The sequence below is a fragment of the Podarcis erhardii genome (genome assembly GCF_964252035.2).
Source record: "Podarcis erhardii genome assembly, chromosome: 8".
NCBI lineage: Eukaryota > Metazoa > Chordata > Lepidosauria > Squamata > Lacertidae > Podarcis > Podarcis erhardii.
In genome coordinates this window covers 28,779,609-28,802,875 of record NC_138499.1, presented here as the reverse complement: position 1 = coordinate 28,802,875, position 23,267 = coordinate 28,779,609, and the positions used below count along the sequence as shown (strand labels likewise).

Below are 23,267 nucleotides of genomic sequence, written 5' to 3'. Positions count from 1 at the left end.
TGCTGGCGCATTTGCACTGCGCTAACCTTGCTGTTGCCCCACCACACGGTCTGCTACTGGCAAAATCTAGGAAAGAAAAGTGTGTGTAAGGGTTCTGTTGCAGGACCATAAAGCTGAAATATTGATATTTCATTTCTCGGATTTCTACTTTTCTTGGCAAGCATAAGGAAATAGATAAGCTGCTGTTATCTCAATCACCCCAGTGCATTTGTCCAGTTTATTGCATTTAGCTTAAGAGCAGACAGCAGTTTCAATGAACTGCAGAATGTGCCAACTATACACTTCCTTCTGTCTATTGTGCATTGTAAGAAATACAGATTTCTTCTGACAGTTGTTAAATACAGTGGTTAATTGATTTCAGGTGAGATGCATATCCTGCTGTGGCTTAGTGTATTACAGTCAATGTCAGTATCTCTTAAAAATAAAATTGCAAGATAATGTTTATGCCCCAAATGTTGTGTAATTTACTCACTCAGCAATCTCCAGTTTTTGATTTCTTCCTGGAGTTGCAAAAACAGAGCAAGTGTCAAGCACTGGGTAGTCTTCAAAACATGGGTTTCTGGACTTAATATTTGGTTTCCTGGTTCACACACTGTCTAGGGCTGACCCATACAGCTTAGGAAGCATAAACCAGTGTAATGATTTGAATGACAGTGCCAGTTTATTACATTCAAGAATAATTCAAGCACATGTAGGTGTGATACAGGGCTTATCCACCTTTCCTTTTGCCCCATTGCTTTCCCATTGGGAAACACAATCTTTAACACTGAATCGGAACAAATGGCAATTGAATTTTCAGCGGATTGCTGTTTGTTCCACTTTAGCGCTAAAGAGCAGGTTTTCCAGGGGAAAGTGACGGGCAAAGGAAAAACCACTCAGACCTGTGCCTAAAAAGTGTGGGTCAAGTGGAAAACCACTCAGACCTGTGCCTTCTAGGCAAAGGACAAGTGGAAGTGTTGGCGAGGCTGCAATTTGTTTCCATGAACTTAGAGAGATAAAATCTTTATTTGAATCAGCCACAAGTCATAGCAAAGGAACCAAACACAACTAAATGCAGATATAGGTAGATGGTTGACTATACAAAATATGTTCTGAGAGTTTACAACTATACAAATGAACTTACTTGCTGTTGGACTGGGCTCAGGAGAGGAGATGACTGGGTCACTCAGTTTTTCTTTATACATAGCTGTCCTTTCTCGCATCTGCTTGATGATTTCTTGAAGCTGAGTTTGAGCATATTCATTTATGGGGGTTCCTGGTCGCGTATTCTCTGTCCTGTTTATGTGGGAAGAGAGAGAAGGAGAACAGTGCTTTGAAAAGTAAAAACAGTTGAAGGCAAGTAATAATAAAACGGATGAACCTCACCCCAACTCAGTCTTGAGTAGTGGAACCATTGTCTTGACCCACCAGTGGTCTGGTGGGTCAGGCATGCACAACATCCACATATTGTGGCCTACCAGATGCTGGAAAACTCCAATCTTTGCAACTTTGGGGCCAACATTAAATGTGATGGTGGGGGGATATCATTCGCATGTTCTTTTTTTATATATAAATTTTTTATTAAGTTTTCCATAAAATCTCCAATCGTACAAATTTCACATCACATATTTTAACTTTTTAGACCTCCCTCAATTCCTCTAACAATCATCCGTAGTTGAATTCCTAACTTCACATTCCTTAATTCTAATATCGCCTTTAAATAAAAAAAAGAAATTTTCCCCCTCATTTACATTCTTACAGTATTTCTTATTTTTTCACAAAGCTTCTTTAAAACACACTGGCGTTGTCTGCTCTTCACATATAGTTTTCAAATATTCTCTGAACTTTCCCCAGTCCTCTAAAAACCTGTGGTCCCTTTGAAATCTATTTTTTCCAGTTAATTTTTCCAGTTCCACATAATCTGTTAGTTTTATTCTCCATTCTTCCAAGGTCGGTACTTCTTGTTTCCATTTTTGAGCCATCAATATTCTCGCTGCTGTTATTGCATACTGAAAGAGTTTACAGTCCCTCTTATTTATATCTTTTCTAGTTATTCCCAGTAAGAAGGTTTCTGGTTTCTTTACAAAGCTATATTTCAGCATTTTCTTTAACTCATTGTAAATCATTTCCCCAAACCCCTTCACTTTCTTACATTCCCACCACATATGAATAAATGTACCCTCTTTCTCTTTACATTTCCAACATTTGTTACAAGTTTTGTACATTTTTGCCAATTTAACTGGTGTCATATACCATCTGTATACCATTTTCATACCATTTTCTTTTAACGTAGTACACGCTGTAAATTTCATATTTTCATTCCATATTTTTTGCCAATCTTCCATATCTATATTGTATCCTAAATCTCTGGCCCATTGAATCATAACCACTTTTACTTCCTCATCTATCGTATGCCATTCCAATAAAATTTTATACATTTTCGAGATTATCTTACAGTCATTGTTAATAATTTCTATTTGAAATTTCGAATCTTTTTCTTTATACCCCTTTTCTTTCACATCCTTTTTAAACATATCATTTATCTGATGATAGTGCAGCCAATCATATACATGTTCTTTTACTTGCTCATATGGTTTTAGTCTCCATTTCTCTCCTTCTTTCACCACTAGTTCTCCATAAGTAATCCATTCACTCCTCATATTAGTTTTCTTAACTCCTATAACCTCAAGTGGGGATAACCAATGTGGGACCCCCATTTCTAATAAATTTTTATATCTGTCCCATACTTCAATTAGCGATTTCCGGAAGATATGGTTTTCAAAATATTTGTAACCCTTTTTCTTCTCTTGCCATAAATGCGCATGCCACCCAAATCTGTTATCAAATCCTTCTAAGTCCAGGAGTTTTGTATTCTTAAGTTTTATCCATTCTTTTATCCAGCAAAGACATGATGCCTCATAGTATAACTTCAAGTCTGGCAGGGCAAAGCCTCCTCTTTCTTTTGCATCTGTTAGTAATTTATATTTAATTCTCGGCTTTTTGCCCTGCCAGATATATCTTGAAATCACTCTTTGCCATTCCTTAAAAATCGCTACTCCTTTTAGAATTGGGATCATCTGAAATAAAAATAACATCTTTGGTAGCATCAACATCTTAATCATTGAAATTCTACCCCAAAAGGATAGTTTTAACCTTCCCCATACCTCCAGATCTTTCTTAATTCCATTCCACACTGGAACATAATTGTTCTGAAATAGGTCAATATTTTTTGGAGTTAACCATATTCCCAAATATTTAACTTTTTAAACAATTTCAATACCCATCTGTTGTTGCAGCACTTCCATAATTGTTTGTTCCATATTTTTAATTATAATTTTAGTTTTTTTTCTGTTTAATATAAAACCCGCCACCTCACCAAATTTTTCAATTTCTTCCAACACTCACTTCAGTTGCACTATCCATCGGATCTTCCGTCATTATAACCAAATCATCGGCAAAGGCTTTAACTTTATATTCGTTTTGGCCTAATGACACCCCCTTTATCTTTCCATTTTTCCTAATTGAATTCAGAAAGACCTCCAGGACCATTATAAACAATAAAGGTGAGAGCGGACAACCCTGTCTAGTACCTTTTGATATTTTGATTTCTTCTGTTATCACATTATTTACTATCAACTTCGCCTTTTGTTCTGTATATATTGCCTTAATTCCATTAAAGAAATCATTCCCCATTTCCATATATTCTAAGTTTTTCAACATGAAGTCCCATGACACATTATCGAATGCCTTTTCGGCATCTACAAACATTAACATTGCTCGTTTCTCATTCCTGGCTGTCAGATATTCCAAAATATTTATTATGTTCCTCACATTATCTTTCATCTGTCTGCCAGGAAGGAAACCCGCTTGGTCCTCATGAAGATATCATTCGCATGTTCATCCTGTTCACATGTAAGGCACAAATTGTGTGTTTAACATTCGTTTGGAAGCCGCCCAGAGTGGCGGGGGGGGGGCCTCAGCCAGATGGGTGGGGTATAAATAATATATTATTATTATATTATTATTATTTCTCTGTGTGCCTTGCTTTTACAGTGGTACCTTGGGTTACGAACTTAATTCAGTCCGGAGGTCTGTTCTTAACCACTTAACCACTTTAGCTAATGGGGCCTCCTGCTGCCGCCGCACCACCGGTGCGCGATTTCTGTTCTCATCCTGGTGCAAAGTTCGCAACCCAAGGTACTACTTCTGGGTTAGTGGAGTTTGTAACCTGAAGTGTTTATAACCCGAAGTGTTTGTAACCTGAGGTACCACTGTAATAATAAAAGGAGCCCCTTCTAGCTATGATCAGACAGCCCCTCTCCTAAACTTTCACTGCCCTTCTCCTCCCTGACTCTGTAACTAAACATTCAAGAAGTGTACAAGTGTCAACATTGCTATTCTGGAAAAGCTCGCCTACCACTTGAAATTATTAAGTGGAAACACAGAACACTGAGGATTTTGCAGCTGTTTGGTGGACTCTTTATGACATATATGAACAATTGTTCCCATTTGAGCATTGTCTCTGCCAAATATGACTTTATATGGAACTATTCATGACATCTACATATGCTTTTAATGTACACATAGCTTGCAAAGGCCAGTCTGGCTTTGGGTCTTCAAGTCAATCATATGGTGACCTCTTTCCACCCCTGTCCAGCTGCCCCATTTTCTCCCCCCTGCTTATTTATTCTTCTCACCCCTTCTTCACGTGTCAGTGGAAGAGCTGGTAGTGTGCCATCAATGTTTTCATGTCGAGTGTTAATGTTCATTTTGATTAATTTTTTTAAGCCAAACAAACAAGCACACCATCTTGTGTACATGTGTGCACAATAAATGAACTGTATAAAACTACATGTGTAATCTATTTCAGACAACTATTTCTACCTGTGTAGAGACAGCTTGTACGTGTGTACAGTGTAAGGTGTGAATGAACGTTAAGTGAGATGGAAATGGAGGCAAGTACCTGGAGCAACTGAGAGGAGGCAAGGTAAAGGGATGAATTTGAATCTATGAATGTGCAGCACAGAATTAAGATTGGCGTAATGCACAACTTTAATCTGCAAAGATAGTCAACAACTTGTACAACAGTCTTAGGACTCAGGAAACAATACTATGGAATGGAGAGTTGATGTTTAGAGAGGGCCTCCCAGGACATAGTTAGAAGAACCCTGGTGGTCTTTGCAGTTAGAGAATCAGGACCTCTACTGTATTTATTTCAGATTTATAGCATATGACGAAAAATCTTGCCTCCCAACCTACCCCACAATTCACTTTGACCTTTCTGTGTCCCCCACAACTGGCCTGATGCATAAAAGAGACAGGTTGGAGAGGAGGAAATGTGTATGCTTGCACACACCCCTCTTTCACAAATAAACACATATGCTTAGCTTTTCCCACAGCTGAGAGGTGCTGGTTTGATAGTTAAGTTCTGACACTTCCATGATTGTTAGGGGTGTGTCTTGGATGAGGAGAAACACAACCCTTCTGTAAAAAAACAACAACCCAATCCATTCTCTGTGAAACTGACTTCATAGTCATATGGAATATTCAGATTGACTGGATATATTAGATTGTGCTCAGCCTGCACTGAAGCTGCACCTCTTCCTAACCCCCATTCTCTAATGATGTGAGAGGAATTCCACTGGGGCAACCTCCAAAACAGGGCTGAGACTCAGCTGTGAAAGGCAGCCTGTGTTTAATTTAAATATTTGTAAAGCATGTTAATGTATTTTTAAGAGAAGACAGAAAATACACTTAATATGAAAATGGGTTGATCATAAACACATGATAGATTGGCTTTAGTCTGGATGAGTAACCAAATATTTAGAATAGAAAATCTCTAGGGTCCACAGAACTAAACTCAAAAGCAGGGGAAGAGTTTGAGTGATCAGCTCGGGGGGGGGGGGAGTTATTTTGTCATTTGAAATTCTTAGGAAAATATATACTTCCCTACCATAAATGTTGAAATAAAGGTGTCTATGTTCATTATTACATGAAAGCTATGGAAGGGCACTAAGCTTAGTCTTCTCTACCAGATTGTCCTTCCCAGAGCTTATGCAGATAATTGTTTGCCTGACTATTTCTCTATTCGCTTTTATGGGTCTTGTCTGAAAGGGAAAGATGCCCATGATCAGTGCTTTCTTTCTGAGGGTATGCAGGGGTAAGCATTCCCCTAAGCATTCCCCAAGCATTTTGTGAATCCTTGTACTTTTTTCAATTTATTGTATTTTTTTTCCGATTTGAACTATAAAATGGTGATTTTCATGAGTCAAAATGGGAGTACTCCTAAACATTTTTAAAGGAAAAAAGCACTGCCCATAATGCCTACAGAATGCACATCTTCCCACACACAAATTTCCAGAAGGGGAAAACATCCAACCTTCCTCTCTCTCTCTCCTACATCTTCAGAAGATGCAGAATAGATCTTGAGCTCCTGCCACACTAATCACATAATCCAAACCCAAGATCTGCCTGGATGAGAGAGTTTGGTGGATCTTGGGCTTCCATGTCTGGTTACACTTGCCCTCCCCCAGCTAAGTGGGTGCTCAGTCCAAAAAAGGGGCATTCTGGAGAGTGGGATCTACAGGTATTACAAACCCCTTTCAGCTTGTTCACGTGACCCAGCAGAACCCAGATGCCAAAAAGGGTGGTATATAAGTCAAATTCCTGCTGAACAGAGTTTGGAACAGGGGGAACTTCTGCTGGCTGTCCTTTTAGGTTTTTCAGTAGTCAGTGGGAAGCAGAATCAAAAAAGCGCAATATTGCACTGTAGCAATGCCATTCCCTGTGCCAGGTTTCTTCTGTAATGTTTACTCACAAGCAGGTTCTTCCCATCAAAAGTCCTTGCAACATTACTTAAATGCATCCTTATAGCTTTACTGGTTCCTGTAGAGTGTGATTGGGGGATTATTGATGAGTTTCCCCTTAATTTCCCCTTAACTAATCAGCTTGAAAGAAAAGAGTTTAATTACTGTTTTCTTTTCTCATTATTTTCCTTGTCTTTCTTTTATATTGAAATAGCAGAACAACAAGCTGGCTTCTCTGCCCTTTGTGCCTTGGATGAGTCTGTGTGTACTTCCTAGCACGGTCTTACCGATGGCCGAGTCATGCAATTTGTCTGAAGCTCCTGCTCCTAAAAGATGCACTTATTAATTATATGGTTTAATTAAACAATTATATAAGACTAATGACTTAATTAACAAAGTTTAAATGGGAAACATTAACCTTTTGTACACATTTCTAGCCTGATCCAAAGGCACAGAAGTTGGCAGCCCGAACATTGCCATTTTTAGTTGGATATGAACCCTATTAACATCTAATAGGACTTCCTTTAGGACTGCCAGCTGGGATGGTCCTGTTTGTTTGCTTTCAGGCCTGCTGCTGAGAAAACAAGGAGAAAAGCCATCCCTGCTGTAAAGGTTCCAAGTGGTTGCTCGAGAGCAAGCAGGCAAATACCTGCCTGCTCGGCTGTAAAGCCATGCTTTAGCTGCAAAAATAAACTTTATCTGTCCAGAGCGCCACTCTCCCGTGGCTGGCTCATTCACTGGCAGAATCCGTGAGTGGGCGGTCCTTAAACCTTCCCCAGCAAAGTAATTTCTTGACGCCCAGTCTGCGCCTTCCCTCTCAGTGTGGAAGCTTACTGCGCAAGGAGGGCATGGGTAACGGAGGACCTCTCTCCTCCCCACTTTGCCCAGGCAAGGTGTCCTGGCACTGCCTCGCCTCCTCCGAGCCCTGCAGCTCCTCTCCACTGGAGGCGTGGTTACTCTCCTCCGCTGAGGAGGAGCTGCTTCCCACGATCCTTGGAGGCTTTCTGTAATCCATTTGGCTTTTCCTCTCTCCCTCCCTGACACCTGCCTCTAAACTATTTCTTCCCTTCAGCATTTCCCTAGTATTCTGTACATTATAGGAGAAGTAACATCTAAAATGGTAAACTCTCCCTTTTGGATCCACTCATTCCCAGACTTGCTTTGGAGACCAAATACCTGACCTTAGCCATGTACCAGAATCTTTTTATTTCAAGAGCTGGCAATGCTGATTTTACTTCCAAATAAATGTGAGCCTTGCAATATGACATTCAGCAAATTTAAGTTTTGTTTTGGATTCGCACGTTTCTAAGCACCTTCATTTATTTGAATAATTACTCTCTTGGTCCCTCGAATCACACTAATGGGCTCCGAAAACACAGTTGGGGACCAGCAGGCTTAGTAAGAGCAGCCCTTCCTGACTCACATTTTGAGAACTGCGAGTCTAAAATGGTGCGTCTGCTTCCCCCTGCCTTTTCTCAAAGTGAAGGAATCGTATTCTCGTTAAGGCAGTTTATCATGATGGATTTTCTGGCTGTTGTTCAAGTGTAAACAAACATAATATTTTCTGTTGTGATTGCTGATTTGTAATAAATTGAGGCTATCCAATATTGAATGCCAAAGGGCCTTCTTAATGAGTCATAGATCAGGATGAGTGTATCCCAATAACATACATTTGTGTAATATTTTTTCTCTAATCCATAATCCTTCCAAAAGAAATGTGAGATTTCTGGGCTCAACCAGTTTTAGCTCGGGCGTGCAGTTCATAACATAAACTCTGTCACTATTTGGCAGAAAAGGTTTCTCAGTCTCGGCCAGGCCGGGGAAGGATGAGGATAATGTTATTCTATACATGTGTATAGTTACATCATCCCATGCTTATTGGGTTACTGACCTCTATTCTCACACTTCTGTGTCTTTCCATTACCTATCCCTCCCTTCTTTTGTCATCTCCTAATAAGATGCATGTGTTAGCATCTTCTGGCGATAAGCAAAATGATGTGCACCTTGCGTGGGGAGCAGCTCGTGAACAAAACTTGGAAATGCATGCTTACACTGCTGGGCCAGTTTCCAATGTTCTTGTATTAATTTACAAGGCTTTTGATGACTTAGGTCCAGGAACAGCTTAAGCACAGCCTGATCCCTTATATCTCTGCTTGATTACGGAGGTCTTTGGGGAAGTCCCAGTTAGTGATTATAAAGGAGGCTAAGCATTGTGCATCTTTCCTACACATGACAGGCACCATGTCTTACTATATCCACTGAAGTAGACAATCCAAAAGCAGAAGTATTAGAAGTTTCTTTTAATTATGTATCTTGAGAAAGAAGTGGCGAATCCAGGTTTCTGCTACAAGACTTCAACTTTGAACAGTCTGAGTTTGCAGGTTGAACCAAAGTGTGAACAAACTTTTCAAAGTGGGAAGAGGGGAGTACTTTGGAGAACAAATTAATGGGTTCCAGAACACAGTGCTAAATGGAGACACAGGTTATAGAAACTGTATCAAATATGGCCGTGGGCAGTGCCTGCATGTAATACTATCTGGGGACACTGTGAATGCCACCTTGAGCTACATCATAGAACCAATGTGAGTACTCCCTGCATGCTTGTGGAATAAGGCTGGAAGTATTTGCACTAGGATGGATCCAGATGGTAGTGAGACAAAAGGTATGTTCAGGAATTTGCCTGAATAGTCAAAGTGTGGGTGATGAACAGGGCACACATGCAAGCCCCAGCCCCAAGGTCTTCTTGTGTAGAGTCTCTGATCTTCCCTACATTACATGGGAAAGATATTCATGGGACTTCTACTTATGTTCACTGAAACATGAGTAGACTTCTCTGCACAACCAGGGACCCCACTTTATCAGGGTTGTTGGTTGCACAGAGGTGTGTGGGGCACTGCCTGCGAGGGCGTGGCACCCAGCATGGGTGGGAGGCACCCACGATGGCACCCCACTGGGATCGCGCTGCTGGGGGCGGTGCACTCTCCCCCGCACTCCTCTTCCTCCGCCACTGCCCCCATCCACACTTAGAGCATGTGTGTGAACATGCCTATAGTTTGTTTGAATATAGGCCCACAAAGTGGTGGTAGCATGTTCATTTTTCCTTTCTTTCTCTCTTTTTGAAGCATCACAAAATTAATACGGTATCTTGAAACTTGCTTCATGCTCCAGCAGGTAGGCTGAATTTAGATGGATGTGACTTTCATTTTACCAGGCAATTCCTCTGAGCTATAATTAATGTAAGCACAGTGATTAATAGCATAATTAATTGCTGGTTTAGTAGCTCCGATTATGAGCCTAAACAACATCATAGATACTCTTGAGCGTAAGTAGATTGCAGGCATGCTAAAGCAGGCTATACATCACCGTTTAGGTCTTCACATTATTTCCAAGCCATTGTCTAAATCAGTGTTTCCCAACCTTGTGCCTCCAGCTGTTTTTGAACTACAAGTCCCATCATCCCTGACTAGCAAGACCAATGGCAAGGGATGATGGGAATTGTAGTCCAAAAACAGCTGGAGGCACAAGGTTGGGAAACACTGGTCTAAATCAATAGGAGTCTCCTAATAGAGGTCCATACAACTCGTGACCACCAAGATGAATGCAGTGCATCAGCCACATATTATGGTTGTCTTGCTCCCCTCTTTTTGGCAAACAGGTTGGTGGGAAACCCAGAAGGTTTATGAAGTTGCTAGTGGGCTACATCCTTCAAGCTCTGATCACAGATCGTCCATTAACTCAAAGAGGTTAGAGACTGGGCTGGTGGTTGGATGAGCAAAGGTGCCAGACCAAGTCAGCAGTTTCATAGAAGCAGGTGGAAGCCTATCAGCCCCTTGTGTCAGCTGATCCCTGCTATGCTAACAGCAGTACTACCACCTCTCATTCCTCTGTGGTGGTGAAGCCATAGAGCAGCAGAGATGAGGTTAGACGGTCCCTCCACTAGCAAGCTGAACAAGTAGAACAAGATGACTGGGTTCCACTGCTAGAGTTCCAGGTCTGAGCACCTGGTGCCTTGTGAAGAGAAGTACAGGCAGGGTACGAGCATTATCCAAATATAGTATCAGGGAGTCATACATTCCTGAGACTTGGTCAGTTGCTCCAAACAGCAGTGCTTTAAATCTGAACAAACTGATTGTGGTATAAGGCAGCATCACAGCCCCTTTCATCAGATGCATATACCATTAATATCTACAGAGAAGCAAACCCTTTCTTCCACACTGTTTTCTTCATCAAAACTGTCATTAAGCCAATACTGCTATTTACTACATAGCACATAAGAAGTAATAGAACTGGACACGGGTGGCCATGAAACCAAGACACAGCTGATCAGGCATGGGAGCTTAATGTGACACCCCCCCCCGGAAGCCTCTCTAGCAGGCCTTCAGGACTTTTCCAAAGCCACACCCTGCACTAGCTCTGCCTCATCCATACATGTTTTTGCATACCTGCCAAGTGCCCTGGGAAAACAGGACATCCCGTTTTTTCATGCGAGATCACGGAGGCCATTTTGGGTGCTGCGATCTTGCATGCTCTCACACTGCACTCTCCCCCCCTGAAAAAGTGCTCTTTGGGGAGCGAGAGTGAGGTGTGGGTCGTATGACTTCCTCGGGAGCATGTCCCAGAAGACACACATCCCGTTTTTGGGTATGAAAAAGTCAGACGGTATGGTTTTTGCCAGACTAGGATGTGTTCTTCAACTCTGAGGCTTCTTGCATGCCTGAGTGGAGTAAAGTGAAGGATGTATATGATTTGATTTAATCTTGTAGTAATTGCACAGAAATGCAGCACATCTGCTACCAGTTCCATTGTTTAGCTCTTTGACCTGCTTTTTGGAGGGCAGGGGGAAGAACCCATCTGTCTGCTTGCCTTTTGCAATTTATACCTACCTACTATCCACCCCCATTGTTCTGCCCAGATGCTGAGGTCCAGCTCCGAGGGCCTTCTGGCAGTTCCCTCATTGTGAGAAGTGAGGTTACAGGGAACCAGGTAGAGGGCCTTCTCGGTGGTGGTGCCCACCTTGTGGAACACCCTCCCACCAGATGTCAAGGAAATAAACAACTATCTGACTTTTAGAAGACATCTGAAAGCAGCCTTGTTTAGGGAAGTTTTTAATGTTTGAACTTTTATCGTGTTTTTAATATTCTGTTGGGAGCTGCCCAGAGTGGCTTGGGAAACCCAGCCAGATGGGCAGGGTATAAATTTATTATTATTATTATTATTATTATTATTATTATTATTATTATTATTATTATTATTATTTAGGTGATCAATTGCTTCACACACCAGACAAAGTGGACTTTAGACTATGAAAGCATATGCCACAAATAAATTAAGTGTGATAGTCTTTAAGGTGCTACAAGACTATTGAATGGACTCTGTCAGCTTTTAGCCATAGTTCAAGTCCACTGAATACATGTATTCAGCCAGATATTTTGTTCTGCTACAGCTAAAGGTTTGTCATGGAAATTTCCTTAGTTAGGCTGTCACAACAGGTTGAGAATCCTTTAATCTTCATTATAGAGCTAAGGAATGAAAACCACTCCATGGCTATGCAATGCATACAGTTCTCCAACTCAGGTATCCAATTAAACTCTGAATAATATTTTATTTTAATTACTAGTTTTGTGACATGAACAAGGTATGAGAAAGTGTGAAGAACATATACCCAATCAATTAAACTTTTATTTAACAGAAATTCAGAGGAGCTATGTCACATGGTTTTTCTATTAATGGATGATTAACCTTGTTCAGTCTGAAACACCTTTAATGAGCCTTTCAGGAATAATTAGTAGAGCCAGCTTATTGCTTCACATGCTTGGAAGGTCCTAATAATTCAAAGAGAGATAACGGCAGCTTCCAGACAGAAAATCTTAAACCAAATTGTAGGGTTCTGGGCTGAAAAGAGTTGGTTGTTATTATAATTTCATCTGTGCCCTATGTATTTAAAAAAATGTGATGACCTGATTTATTTATTTTTTGAAAAAGGGAAATAAAAAAGCATCCAACAACCCTGCTTCCTGTACTATGAAAAACCGTGCAATACTGAAGGTTTAAAATTTTCAAGGCTGCCCCCAAATCCTCTCACCTCTTCACTTGGAAATTTGGCTTGCGTGGGTGATATTCATTTTGGCTCAGATATACAGAAAATCTGTGTGGGGTGCAGAATCTGAAATCCTCTATCTCGTTAAGGGTGTAACTCTGTAAAGACAATTATTGTTTTTTTCCATGAAGAAATGAACATTACCAAAAAATTAAAATGTCCACCGATTGTGGAATTTAAAAGCTCTCGGTCCAAAGGCTGTGTTAATAAGAGACAGTACACAGCTGAAAAAGAGAAGCAATGAGGCATGTAAAGTTTTTATGCCTGTTCCATTTATGCTATATAATTCCTCTGTGATTGAATAAGTCGGGACATATGGTCAGCCTGTGTAGGCTGTTCAACCCCTTCCTTGCTGAGGTAATAGCTGGCTATGCCATCGCTCTAGCTAATCCCGCAGGTGGATTTTTAAATTACCTCACTGATGTGGTGACTTTCTCCCTCTCCCATGCTTTGTATACTTTGAAACAGATTCAAAAGCTATCTCCTCCTTCTACTCTGATTTCAGCATATATCAATAGTGGACAGCAAAGGACTAAAGGCTCCCATCCCAAAATAACTGCCATTGTTCCTTATCTATGATGTATTTGCCTTCAGCGTTGTTCACTAAAGTAGTTAGACCACCAACTGGGCATGGTCTCCAATGACACTATATAACAACAACAACAACAACACCCCACCCATCTGACTGGGTTGCCCCAGCCACTTTGGGCAGCTACCAACATATATAAAAGCACGATAAAACATTAAACTTTTGTAAAAAGTCCCTATGCAGGGCGACCTTCAGATGTCTTCTAAAGGTTGTATAGTTACTTATCTCCTTGGCTCAGGGTTGCATAACTCCATAACCTCCAATGAAAACAGGGACTTCCTAGCATACCCTCCAACATATTTCCAATGGAAATAGAGATGTCCTAAGGAAAAGTAGGGCATTCTGGGATCAAATCAGAAACCGGGACGGCTTCTGTAAATCCGGAACTGTCCCTGGAAAAGGAGGACCCTTGGAGGGTGTGAGCTGCGTGCTGCTCACCAACAGGTCATGTATTATGGTCTGCAGGTTGCCTGTGAGCTTCACGGTCCACACCTCTCACACATATATACACCATAGCTGTCAACTTACAGATTTGAAAATAAGGGACCAGCAGCCTCAAAAATAAGGGCTCAGCAGCCAAAATAAGGGATTTTCTGAACACAGGTATGTTCAACTTCTGAGCCCCTCAAAGGCAGAAAACCCAGCCAGCAGCCAAACAAAGCCTCAAGTGGTGGTTCCCACAGTGCAGCAACCCGGCAAAGGGGATGCAGCAAGGAAAACCACTGTCACCTCTTCGCTGGGAAGCGCTGAGCAAAGGCGAGTCCCCAGGCAACGCTGCCAATTTGATCAACACAAGGCATGCAAGCTCCACCCCCCAGTCGTTCTTAGACTCCTTATTGGGTGAGCAAAGCAGCCAAGCAACACAGTTGGAGCCTCCCTCCTCCCTGGCTGGCAGGAAGGGAAGGAGAGGAGCTGCTTCCTTTGAAACCCGGGAAATTTAAGGGACATCATCAATAAGGGACAGCAGCGGGACACAGCCCTAGGATAAGGGACTTTCCCGCCAAATAAGGGACAGTTGACAGCTATGATATACACACAGGCAGCTCCTAGGGCTATGTATCATTGCTTCTCTGCTGTAAACTGCAAGTGGAGTTGCCTATAAAGGGTGCTCCCAGATAGGGGTTAAGCGAGTCATTCAGATAGCACAAATAGGTTGCTGCCAACAGGTTTTAGTTGCTCTGACTTAAAGGGATTTATCCTGAAGTAGGTAAATCTGGATTCAGTATGTTTGTGCGCAAGGGGCGGGGGGAGGCTGGCATTTTACATTTGCTGAAAAAAGTGTGCCGAACTGCCCATGAAATCCTGACATTTTAGAAAGAAGGAAGAGCAGCAGCATGGCTGTCAACACAGGCAGAGATTGTAGCAACCCTCTGTTCTTCTAAAAAAAGAGAGGGAAAGGGTCAGACTTTCTGCAGCCTGAGAAAAGACAGAAGAAACACAGGGGAAATACAGAAGGACAAGGTCAGATGACAGCGACGTATGGATGCCCCACAGAAAGGGAATGAAGGAGGCACAGTAATTCCACACAAAATGCCTGATGTGGAAGCATCCCTAGACAAGAAACAAAGGCCAGACTGAGCCTCACAGGTCTCTGTCTGACTTTTTTTTCTATATTCACTGTGCAAAATCTACATGTGTAGCAAAGACAAGGAGCTTATTTTAATAGGCTATTTATTTGCTTCATTGCTGGGGTGGGGAGGGTTTTTCGCTCAGTAGTGAGGACTCTGCTTTGCATGCAAATGGTCCCAAGTTCAACACCTGACATCTCCAGGTAGGGATAGGAATAGCCCCTGTCTGAAACCTTGAGAGCAGCTGCCAGTCAGTGTAGACAGCAGTGGGCTAAATGGGCCAATAGTCCATCTCAATACAATGCAGCTTCCCGTGTTTCTATGTTCCTACCATCCACTTACATAGCTGATCAATTCTGAGTTTCCTGTATGCATCTATACATTTTCTGGGTGACCTCAAGACCCAGCCTCTCTCAGCCTAACCTGCCTCACAGGGTTATTGGGAGGGTAAAATGGGTTCTGGAGGACTCTGTGTGCCACCCTGAACTTCTTTGAGGAAGAACAGGATATAAAACAATAACAATAATAAGGTATTGTTGTTTAGTTGTTTAGTCGTGCCCGACTCTTCGTGACCCCATGGACCAGAGCACACCAGGCACTCCGATCTTCCACTGCCTCCCGCAGTTTGGTCAGACTCATGTTTGTAGCTTCGAGAACACTGTCCAACCATCTCGTCCTCTGTCATCCCCTTCTCCTTGTCCCCTCCATCTTTCCCAACATCAGGGTCTTTTCCAGGGAGTCTTCTCTTCTCATGAGGTGGCCAAAGTATTGGAGCCTCAGCTTCACGATCTGTCCTTCCAGTGAGCACTCAGGGCTGATTTCCTTAAGAATGGATATGTTTGATCTTCTTGCAGTCCATGGGGCTCTCAAGAGTCTCCTCCAGCACCATAATTCAAAAGCATCAATTCTTCGGCGATCAGCCTTCTTTATGGTATAAAAATACTATAAAGGGGACGTTCCAAATAAATATAGATGTCTGCAAACATCTTCCTCTATTTTCCCAACAAGGGGATTTGGATTTACAATATTATTTATTTACAATAAAGAACCAAAATCATTTCTGCTCCACAACACTTCTGTGGTCTACTTTCTGCATGCATTAAAGAGAAAACAATACTCTGAGTTGTAAATCTGAGTTCTCTTGCCGTTTCCTTTCAGATATTTACAACATACCGATAAAGTAGCAGAAGACCCACTGCACAGATGGCCACAATTAATAAGTCTACACCAATTGTCGTTAAATGAGAATGTCAGCTCTGAGTTTTGTAGCTTAACATTGGAATCTATTGATGTTTGCTTGCGTGTATTGTATTTTTCTATTCCTTATGTGCTAGTATGAATTAATCTCAGGAAAAGTGAATGAATCATCAAATTAAATTATTAATAAGTGAAGGGTTTCCCCCCCTGAAACCAGGAAACAAGCAAAATGACAGGGGTTTCCTTGCCCACCAATCATGGAATTCTATACCATGTTTACGTGCATTTCACTTATTTATTTATTTTCCAAAAGCTTATACATTTGTCAGTGAATGCGCCCAATATAGGATTGTAATTCAGTCTACAGTTCAAGTTTATTTGTGTAACCTCAGAGTAATCTTGAAAACCGTTACAATAGAGATGGTTATATTTTTCTTGATCCCCTGCTATTAAGGATTCACATTCCTGTATATGTAGATATGATGATCTTACTGTTCCTACTCTGAAGAGATTCCATATATGACACCCTCATCTCATCACACACAGGATGCCAAGGACAACATTATTACTGTCCTGCAAAGCTATTAATCGGAATAGCCATTGCACTGTTATTAAAGGAAGAAGCAGAGATGAGGAACAACATACTAATAGACAGGCGAGTCTCAAAGTGAATCCTGATTCAAATCATTAGGAAGCTGGCATTAAAGGATTTCTGCTGCTCAATCATCATTCAGTTATTCAGCATCATCAGCCATTCATATATGCCCACTGCTTTTAGACATGACAGTTAGATGTGGCCAGACAAACGGGGGCTATGCCTGTCTACCATTGCTAATATCAATCACAATGTATTTTGTATATTTAAACATGAGAAAGTACTGAGATGGAAAGCACCCCAAAATGGGTAATTTCTCTTGCTAATGGACTGTGAGGAATATTCTGGGGTGAGCACCCTGTCTGTCAGAAGCTAAGTGAGTCATTTGACAGGATAACAAATTGGCTTCTCCATCCAGAGGTGATACACTAGAAAACGAAAAAAGAGCAAATCTCTCCATAATGGACCTTCTGGAAAGTGATGCATTATGAATGGCGAGCAGGGAACCAAAACACATTTGGGTAGCTGTTGGATTTGTGGCAGCAGGAGCAGCAGCAACAGCATCTGAGGCTTGGAGAGCGGACTTTTCAAATCACCCACCCATCCGCTCTCAAACTTCCATTCATTTGCCAGTGACTTAAAAAAACAACAACATTGTGTATTCTTGTTTACTGACAGTCACCTTGGAGTCCTGCTATCATGTCAGGCAAAGAGGTGGGATATAAATGAAGCAACTCCCTGGTCCAAACCCATCGTTTATAACTAAGCCTAGGTACATATAACTGGCATAGAGTACAACCAGGGCTCCCCCCCTCCCAGCCAGAACTCATAGAATCATAGAGTTGGAAGGGACCCAAGGGTCATCTAGTCCAACCCCCTGCAATGCAGGCATCTCAGCTGAAGCAGACATGACAGATGGCCATCCAACCTCTGTTTAAAAACCTCCAAGGAAGGAGAGTCCACCACCTCTCGTGGGAGTTTGTGTCAGAAGCTTGTCCTACACTCAAGTAGGACCCTGGCAGAGACACATGTCCAACTGGCATGTTCCCTCCCTCCTGGTCAATCGTTCGGGAGCTTCAAAAGCTTTCTTCAGCCCGAACATCACAGCGACCGATGCCAACAGACATCGGCACACTTAGGGATCTGCAGAGTCTGCGCAGTTCGCGTGACAGACCTCAGCAACTCAACATTTTGGCTAATCTACTTTATTTACATATAAACACACATGGAGCACTGTAACATGGCTCCCTCTCTCTCAAGCATCAGGCAGCAAAGGGAAAAAGGACAAAGGACAATAGTCCCACTTCACGGAACACAGTAACACAAACATCCTGTCTCTGTCACTTCCCACTCTGTGGAGTCAAACCATATACTGTCATGTGAAGGAAACAATCCCATGACTGCAATCATGGAGCAGCAATTCTAACAGTCTGTTCCACGGCTGAACAGCTCTTACTGTCAGAAAGTTTCCCCCCCAAATGTTTAGTCGGAATCTCCTTTCTCATAATTTGATGCCACTAGTTTGAGTCCTACCCTCCAGAGCAGGAGAAAACAAGCATGCTCATTCTTCCATGTGACAGTCTTTAAGATATTTGAAGGTGGCTATCATGTCTCCTCTTTTCCAGGCTAAACATACCCAGCTCCTTCAAGCACTCCTTGTAAGGCTTTGTTTCCAGACCCTTGATCTTCTTGGTCACCCTTCTCTGCACACATTCCAGCTGCTCAACATCCTTCTTAAATTTTGGTGCCCAGAATTGGACACAGTATTCCAGAACTCAGTTCCAGCTCCTCTCAGGTGGACACCATTATAAGAGAATAAGGGAGAACCCTGCTAGATCAGACTAAACACTGATCTATTCCATCATTCTGTTTTCACAGTGGCCACTCAGATGCCTATGGGAAACCCACAGAATAGCATTCTGAGCAGAATAGCATTCTCTCCCCCCCCTTCCTCTCTTGGTTTCCCTTTTGTCTGTCTTTAAGATTACCTGCCCTCTACATTCTTTGTAAAAGCTGGATAAAGGGACCCCTGACCATTAGGTCCAGTCGTGACCGACTCTGGGGTTGCAGCACTCATCTCGCTTTATTGGCCAAGGGAGCCAGCGTACAGCTTCCAGGTCATGTGGCCAGCATGACTAAGCCGCTTCTGGCAAACCAGAGCAGTGCACGGAAACCTACTTATCTACTTGACGTGCTTTCGAACTGCTAGGTTGGCAGGAGAAGGGACCAAGCAACGAGAGCTCACCCTGTCATGGGGATTCGAACCACCGACCTTCTGATCGGCAAGTCCTAGGCTCTGTGGTTTAACCCACAGCGCCACCCACGTCCCTTATAAAAGCTGGATACAACCCCATAAATATTACAGAAAGGCATGTTTACTGGACAAAGAAATCTGTTGTAGGTCAGGGATGGGGAAGCTGTGGCTCACTGGATGTTGTTGGACTTTAACTCCCATCATTCTCACCATGACCAATGGGCAGGGATGATGGGAATTGTTGTCCCAAAACATCTGGAGGGCCACAGGTTCCCCATCCCTGCTGTAGATGGAAAAGATTGTGCTTACTGCTTATGACATCTTCATTGCACTGCCCAAGATGAACCAATGAATCTGGTGAAAAACTAGTTGTGGGTTGTGTATTTTGTCTCTGTTTCTGTGACTGTACAGATATATTATAAACTTCTCAATGCAGAATGCCCACCATGTGGCACAGGTTGATCCTATGGCCAGACGAAGACCTACTGGTATTGCTGGCCTTGCAAAGGACCCAACCAGTCCCCTAATTTTTGCAAAGCAGAACGGGTCTCACTGCAGTCTGGCTCCGGCAATGCATTCACTGGGAAACAAGAGGAGCAAAAGCAGCAAGACCCTCATTTCTACAAGAATTAATGACATAGTTCATGGACAACCTCTTTCTCAAATGTCTAAACCAACAGTGTTCTTGTGACACTTTCTTTTTTTAATGGCACTCCCCCACAAAAATAAGTATAGGGTTAAAATATATCCATTATCTCCAGAACGTTTAGCACCTGTTGTCATTTCTTTTGGGAATCAGTTCTAGTGAATCCTTGTTTGTGGAGCCGCATGGCCTGATCCTCACATCTTTGCATATCGTTAGTGCCAGTGATTTATTATGAATGACAACTACCAGTTTCTTAGGACTGTTACTCACGTAGCTGTCTCTTCTTTCTCCTTGACCAGCTGTGCCTCTTCCTGTTGTGTTGCCTCACCAGGCTTGTCAGCTGGAGGGGGGTCGGGTTCTTTTTCTGGAGGCCCTGCTGCATCTAAAACCAGATGGTTGATAATAACCATTAAGGCATTTATTACAGAAAGCTGATGTCAGAAAAGCTTATTGCGTACCAGAGGGTTACGCAAATGGAGGTTCAACTGTAGAGGGCAGTGCTCTGTTGGAAGAAACCTTCTATTTGAAAGACAATCAAATCCCAAGCCAGGTTTAAAGATAACGAGTGACCAGAAGGTGGAGAGCAAGCAAGATAGTGAGCAGGGGCCTAAAAGTTGGCTTCAGATTGAGCAGGCCACCTGATCACAATCTGTTAAGGGAGCTGGGAATGGCAGCTCTGGGAGATAACTTCAGTTCCTAGGATTCTTCAGAAGAAGTCATGTACTTTAAATGTGTGGTGCATAAGCAGCTATGGTCACTCAGTGAAGCTGATGACTGACTAGGAATTTGAACTTGGCTATATTTGGTCCTAATTAAACATTCTAGCTACTTCAATTACAGGCATAACTGGAAAACCAATAGGATGTGGCCCTTCAACTGCATCGACTCTTATTTTTATTAAAAACTTGGACTCATTCTGATGTATTTATTATTCACTTTATTTTTTTCCTAAGAAAATGAAATGGCATTTCTCCAAGAAACCTGGTGCTGGGCTAGTTCTGGAACTTTTGAATTTTCAAATACCGGTAGTTTTAGTTTAAAAGATTGGAGAGATAAGATTGGAAATCGTGGGCTCAAAGAGCCTGGAGAAGTCCCCCCTCCCCCCGCTTTTCAAATGAATGTTCATAGGAGATGGTGAAATTGAGAATATCACCCACAGGTATATCATGACTTAGTCATACTGACAGAGTGACGTTTATGAGATATGATTATTGTCACACTAATAATTGCTGTTGCATTTCATTGCTTTTCTTGGATTTGTGTTTTTCCACAAAAAGCATGTAGAGCAGCCTTAAACAAAACAGTTGTTAATATAGGTATGAAATGCAAATTTGAGGGTGTGTGTAAATGAGTCACGGAGAAAGTGTCCTTTAAGATGACATTTAGCTATCTTGAGATGATTAATTTCTATAATTAATTTTCATTCGTATTTTAACTTTAATCTTAAAAATATATATGGTATGAAACCATCGTCATTGTGATATCATTGTGATACTTTGCCTAAAGCAGACATAGTCTTAATAAGTGCCATGAGTTCGTCACTGTTAGTCAAAAAGCCTTGATGACCATTACTATTATTCACACCTAAAGAGTTTGCTTGCCAAGTCAAAATAGTTGTTTGAAACAAAAAACACTTGGGGGGAAAAACTTAGTCCATGCTGCATGTCCACAAGTAACAAGTCAATATTGGTTTACAACCTTGAATTCCAGTGATTGAATGATATCTAAAGGAGTATATGACAGGCTTCTCAGCACTTCCCACAATTATTCGTAACGCAGCCTGAGAAACCCCTCCTCAAACTCAAGGAAACTGTCAGAACCACATAATCCAATGCACCTTTTGCTTGGAAGGAAGTCCCATTAAGTTCTTAATCATTTCTGGGAAAGTGGGTGGAGGATTACAGTTTAAGAGGCGCTTGGATGCTAGTCAAGGTCACTATGGGTGTGCCAGTTTGGGAACAATATGCTTTGTTTGTGGCAAAGTTCTTAGAATAATTCCTGCGGGTCCTATGAAGGGGATGTGGTACAGTGAGTAGAGTGCCAGATTTTGACATGGCAAATGGTCCATGTATGAAGCTCCTCTTTGCCAAGTCTATTATGTCACAGCCTAGCCTGCTTCATAGGTGGGTTGTGAACCAAAAAATGTTCCTCTGGGTCCCTTGGAAAAAAGACAGGATTTAAAAAATAAATCTAGAAGGTATAGTAATTTGTTCATATATCTCAACATTACACATACTTCTGTTTAGGAATTCAAGCTATCTGAAACTATCAAACTTCTACATTTTACTAATCAGTTCTAATGTTAATTGCTGACATTAATGCTGATGAAATGTATTAAGGAATATTTTATTGTGTTCTTTCCTCTCACAGCAAATGAAGAAAATGGTGATTAAATCAGATTGAATTGTCTTTAGAAGAATCTTGAGTATTATGGAAACAATGGAGAGAATCAGCTAAGTGTATACAGTGCAAAGTATCAATATATTAAGTATGCACCTAGTGTTATTTGAAGCAGGGAGCATACCCTCCAACGTTTCTCCAATGAAAATAAGGACATCCCATTCCATAATGATAATTTTATACCCCACATATCCTACTGGGTTGCCCAGTAAACATTTTTTAAAACTTCCCTATACAGGATGGCTCACTGGTCGGATAACTCCATATCCTCCAACATTTCTCCAATGAGAAAAGGGACATCCTAAGGAAAAGTGGGACATTCCAGGATCAAATGAGAAACTGGGATGGCTTCTCTAAATCAGGGATGTCCCTGGAAAATAGGGACACTTGGAGGGCCTGAGGGAGGGGGAATCTGTCATCCTTGAAAAATCACACACATATTTCTAGTCGCTGCTTGTTAAATATAGTAATTGAATTCACTCAAATTGTAAATGCTTCTATGCACTGCGATGTTGATTGGTTGATTGGATGGTAACTGAATTATAGAGAGTGCTCTAGTAGTGCTCATGTGATTGGCTAACATTGGTCACCAGAGATGTATCTAGCGAAGGAGAGACTCCATTTTATGTGAAGCAAGATGACTGTGTTTTAAAATCCACTGTGAACACTGCTAAGTTGAATAGAGTGTTGTAGTGCTTCTTCTCTGCTTGAAAGAAAGAGAGCAAAGCTGCAGGAGAAGGTAAAAGTGGAAAAGCTGTAAGGTATGGCCTGAGATACAGAAGGCTGAGCTCTGGAAAGAGAGGAAAATACAGTTGTTTGGAAGTTAGAAGAAAAGACTGTGAGCCTGTCCTTGGAGAAGTATGTGACTGTAAATATTATGTTCCTCATTTCTGGTTTATTAAGTCTGACTTCACAGCCATTGCTCTTATGGGAGAAGGAGGAGGCAAGGAGCTACCTATTACTATGAGAATGATGTCTTCTACGCTTTCTGCTTTCCTTCGGTCTCTTTGGCTGTGTGTGGAGGATGATAGAATACAAATGCAGCTCTCATAGGTGCTGGAAGCAGGAGAGGATGCAGGATCCATCCTTTTCTCCTTCCATCTGCCGCTGTTTGGATTGTAATCTAATATTCCCTT

At 41.8% G+C, this 23,267-nt stretch overlaps 1 protein-coding gene across 1 annotated transcript in view; it reads right to left on the bottom strand.

Annotated features, from left to right (window-relative positions):
• The window catches only part of CNGB3 (cyclic nucleotide gated channel subunit beta 3), a gene marked incomplete at its 5' end in the record, with an annotated part of 53,204 nt that extends 33,063 nt beyond the window's left edge, over positions 1 to 20,141 (bottom strand). Inside the window, 2 exons of the mRNA XM_081874991.1 lie at positions 1,124 to 1,275; positions 20,002 to 20,141. Coding sequence (XP_081731117.1) covers positions 1,124 to 1,275; positions 20,002 to 20,141 — 292 coding nt within the window. The remainder of the gene's footprint in view (positions 1 to 1,123; positions 1,276 to 20,001) is intronic.
• Positions 20,142 to 23,267: the final 3,126 nt, after the last annotated feature.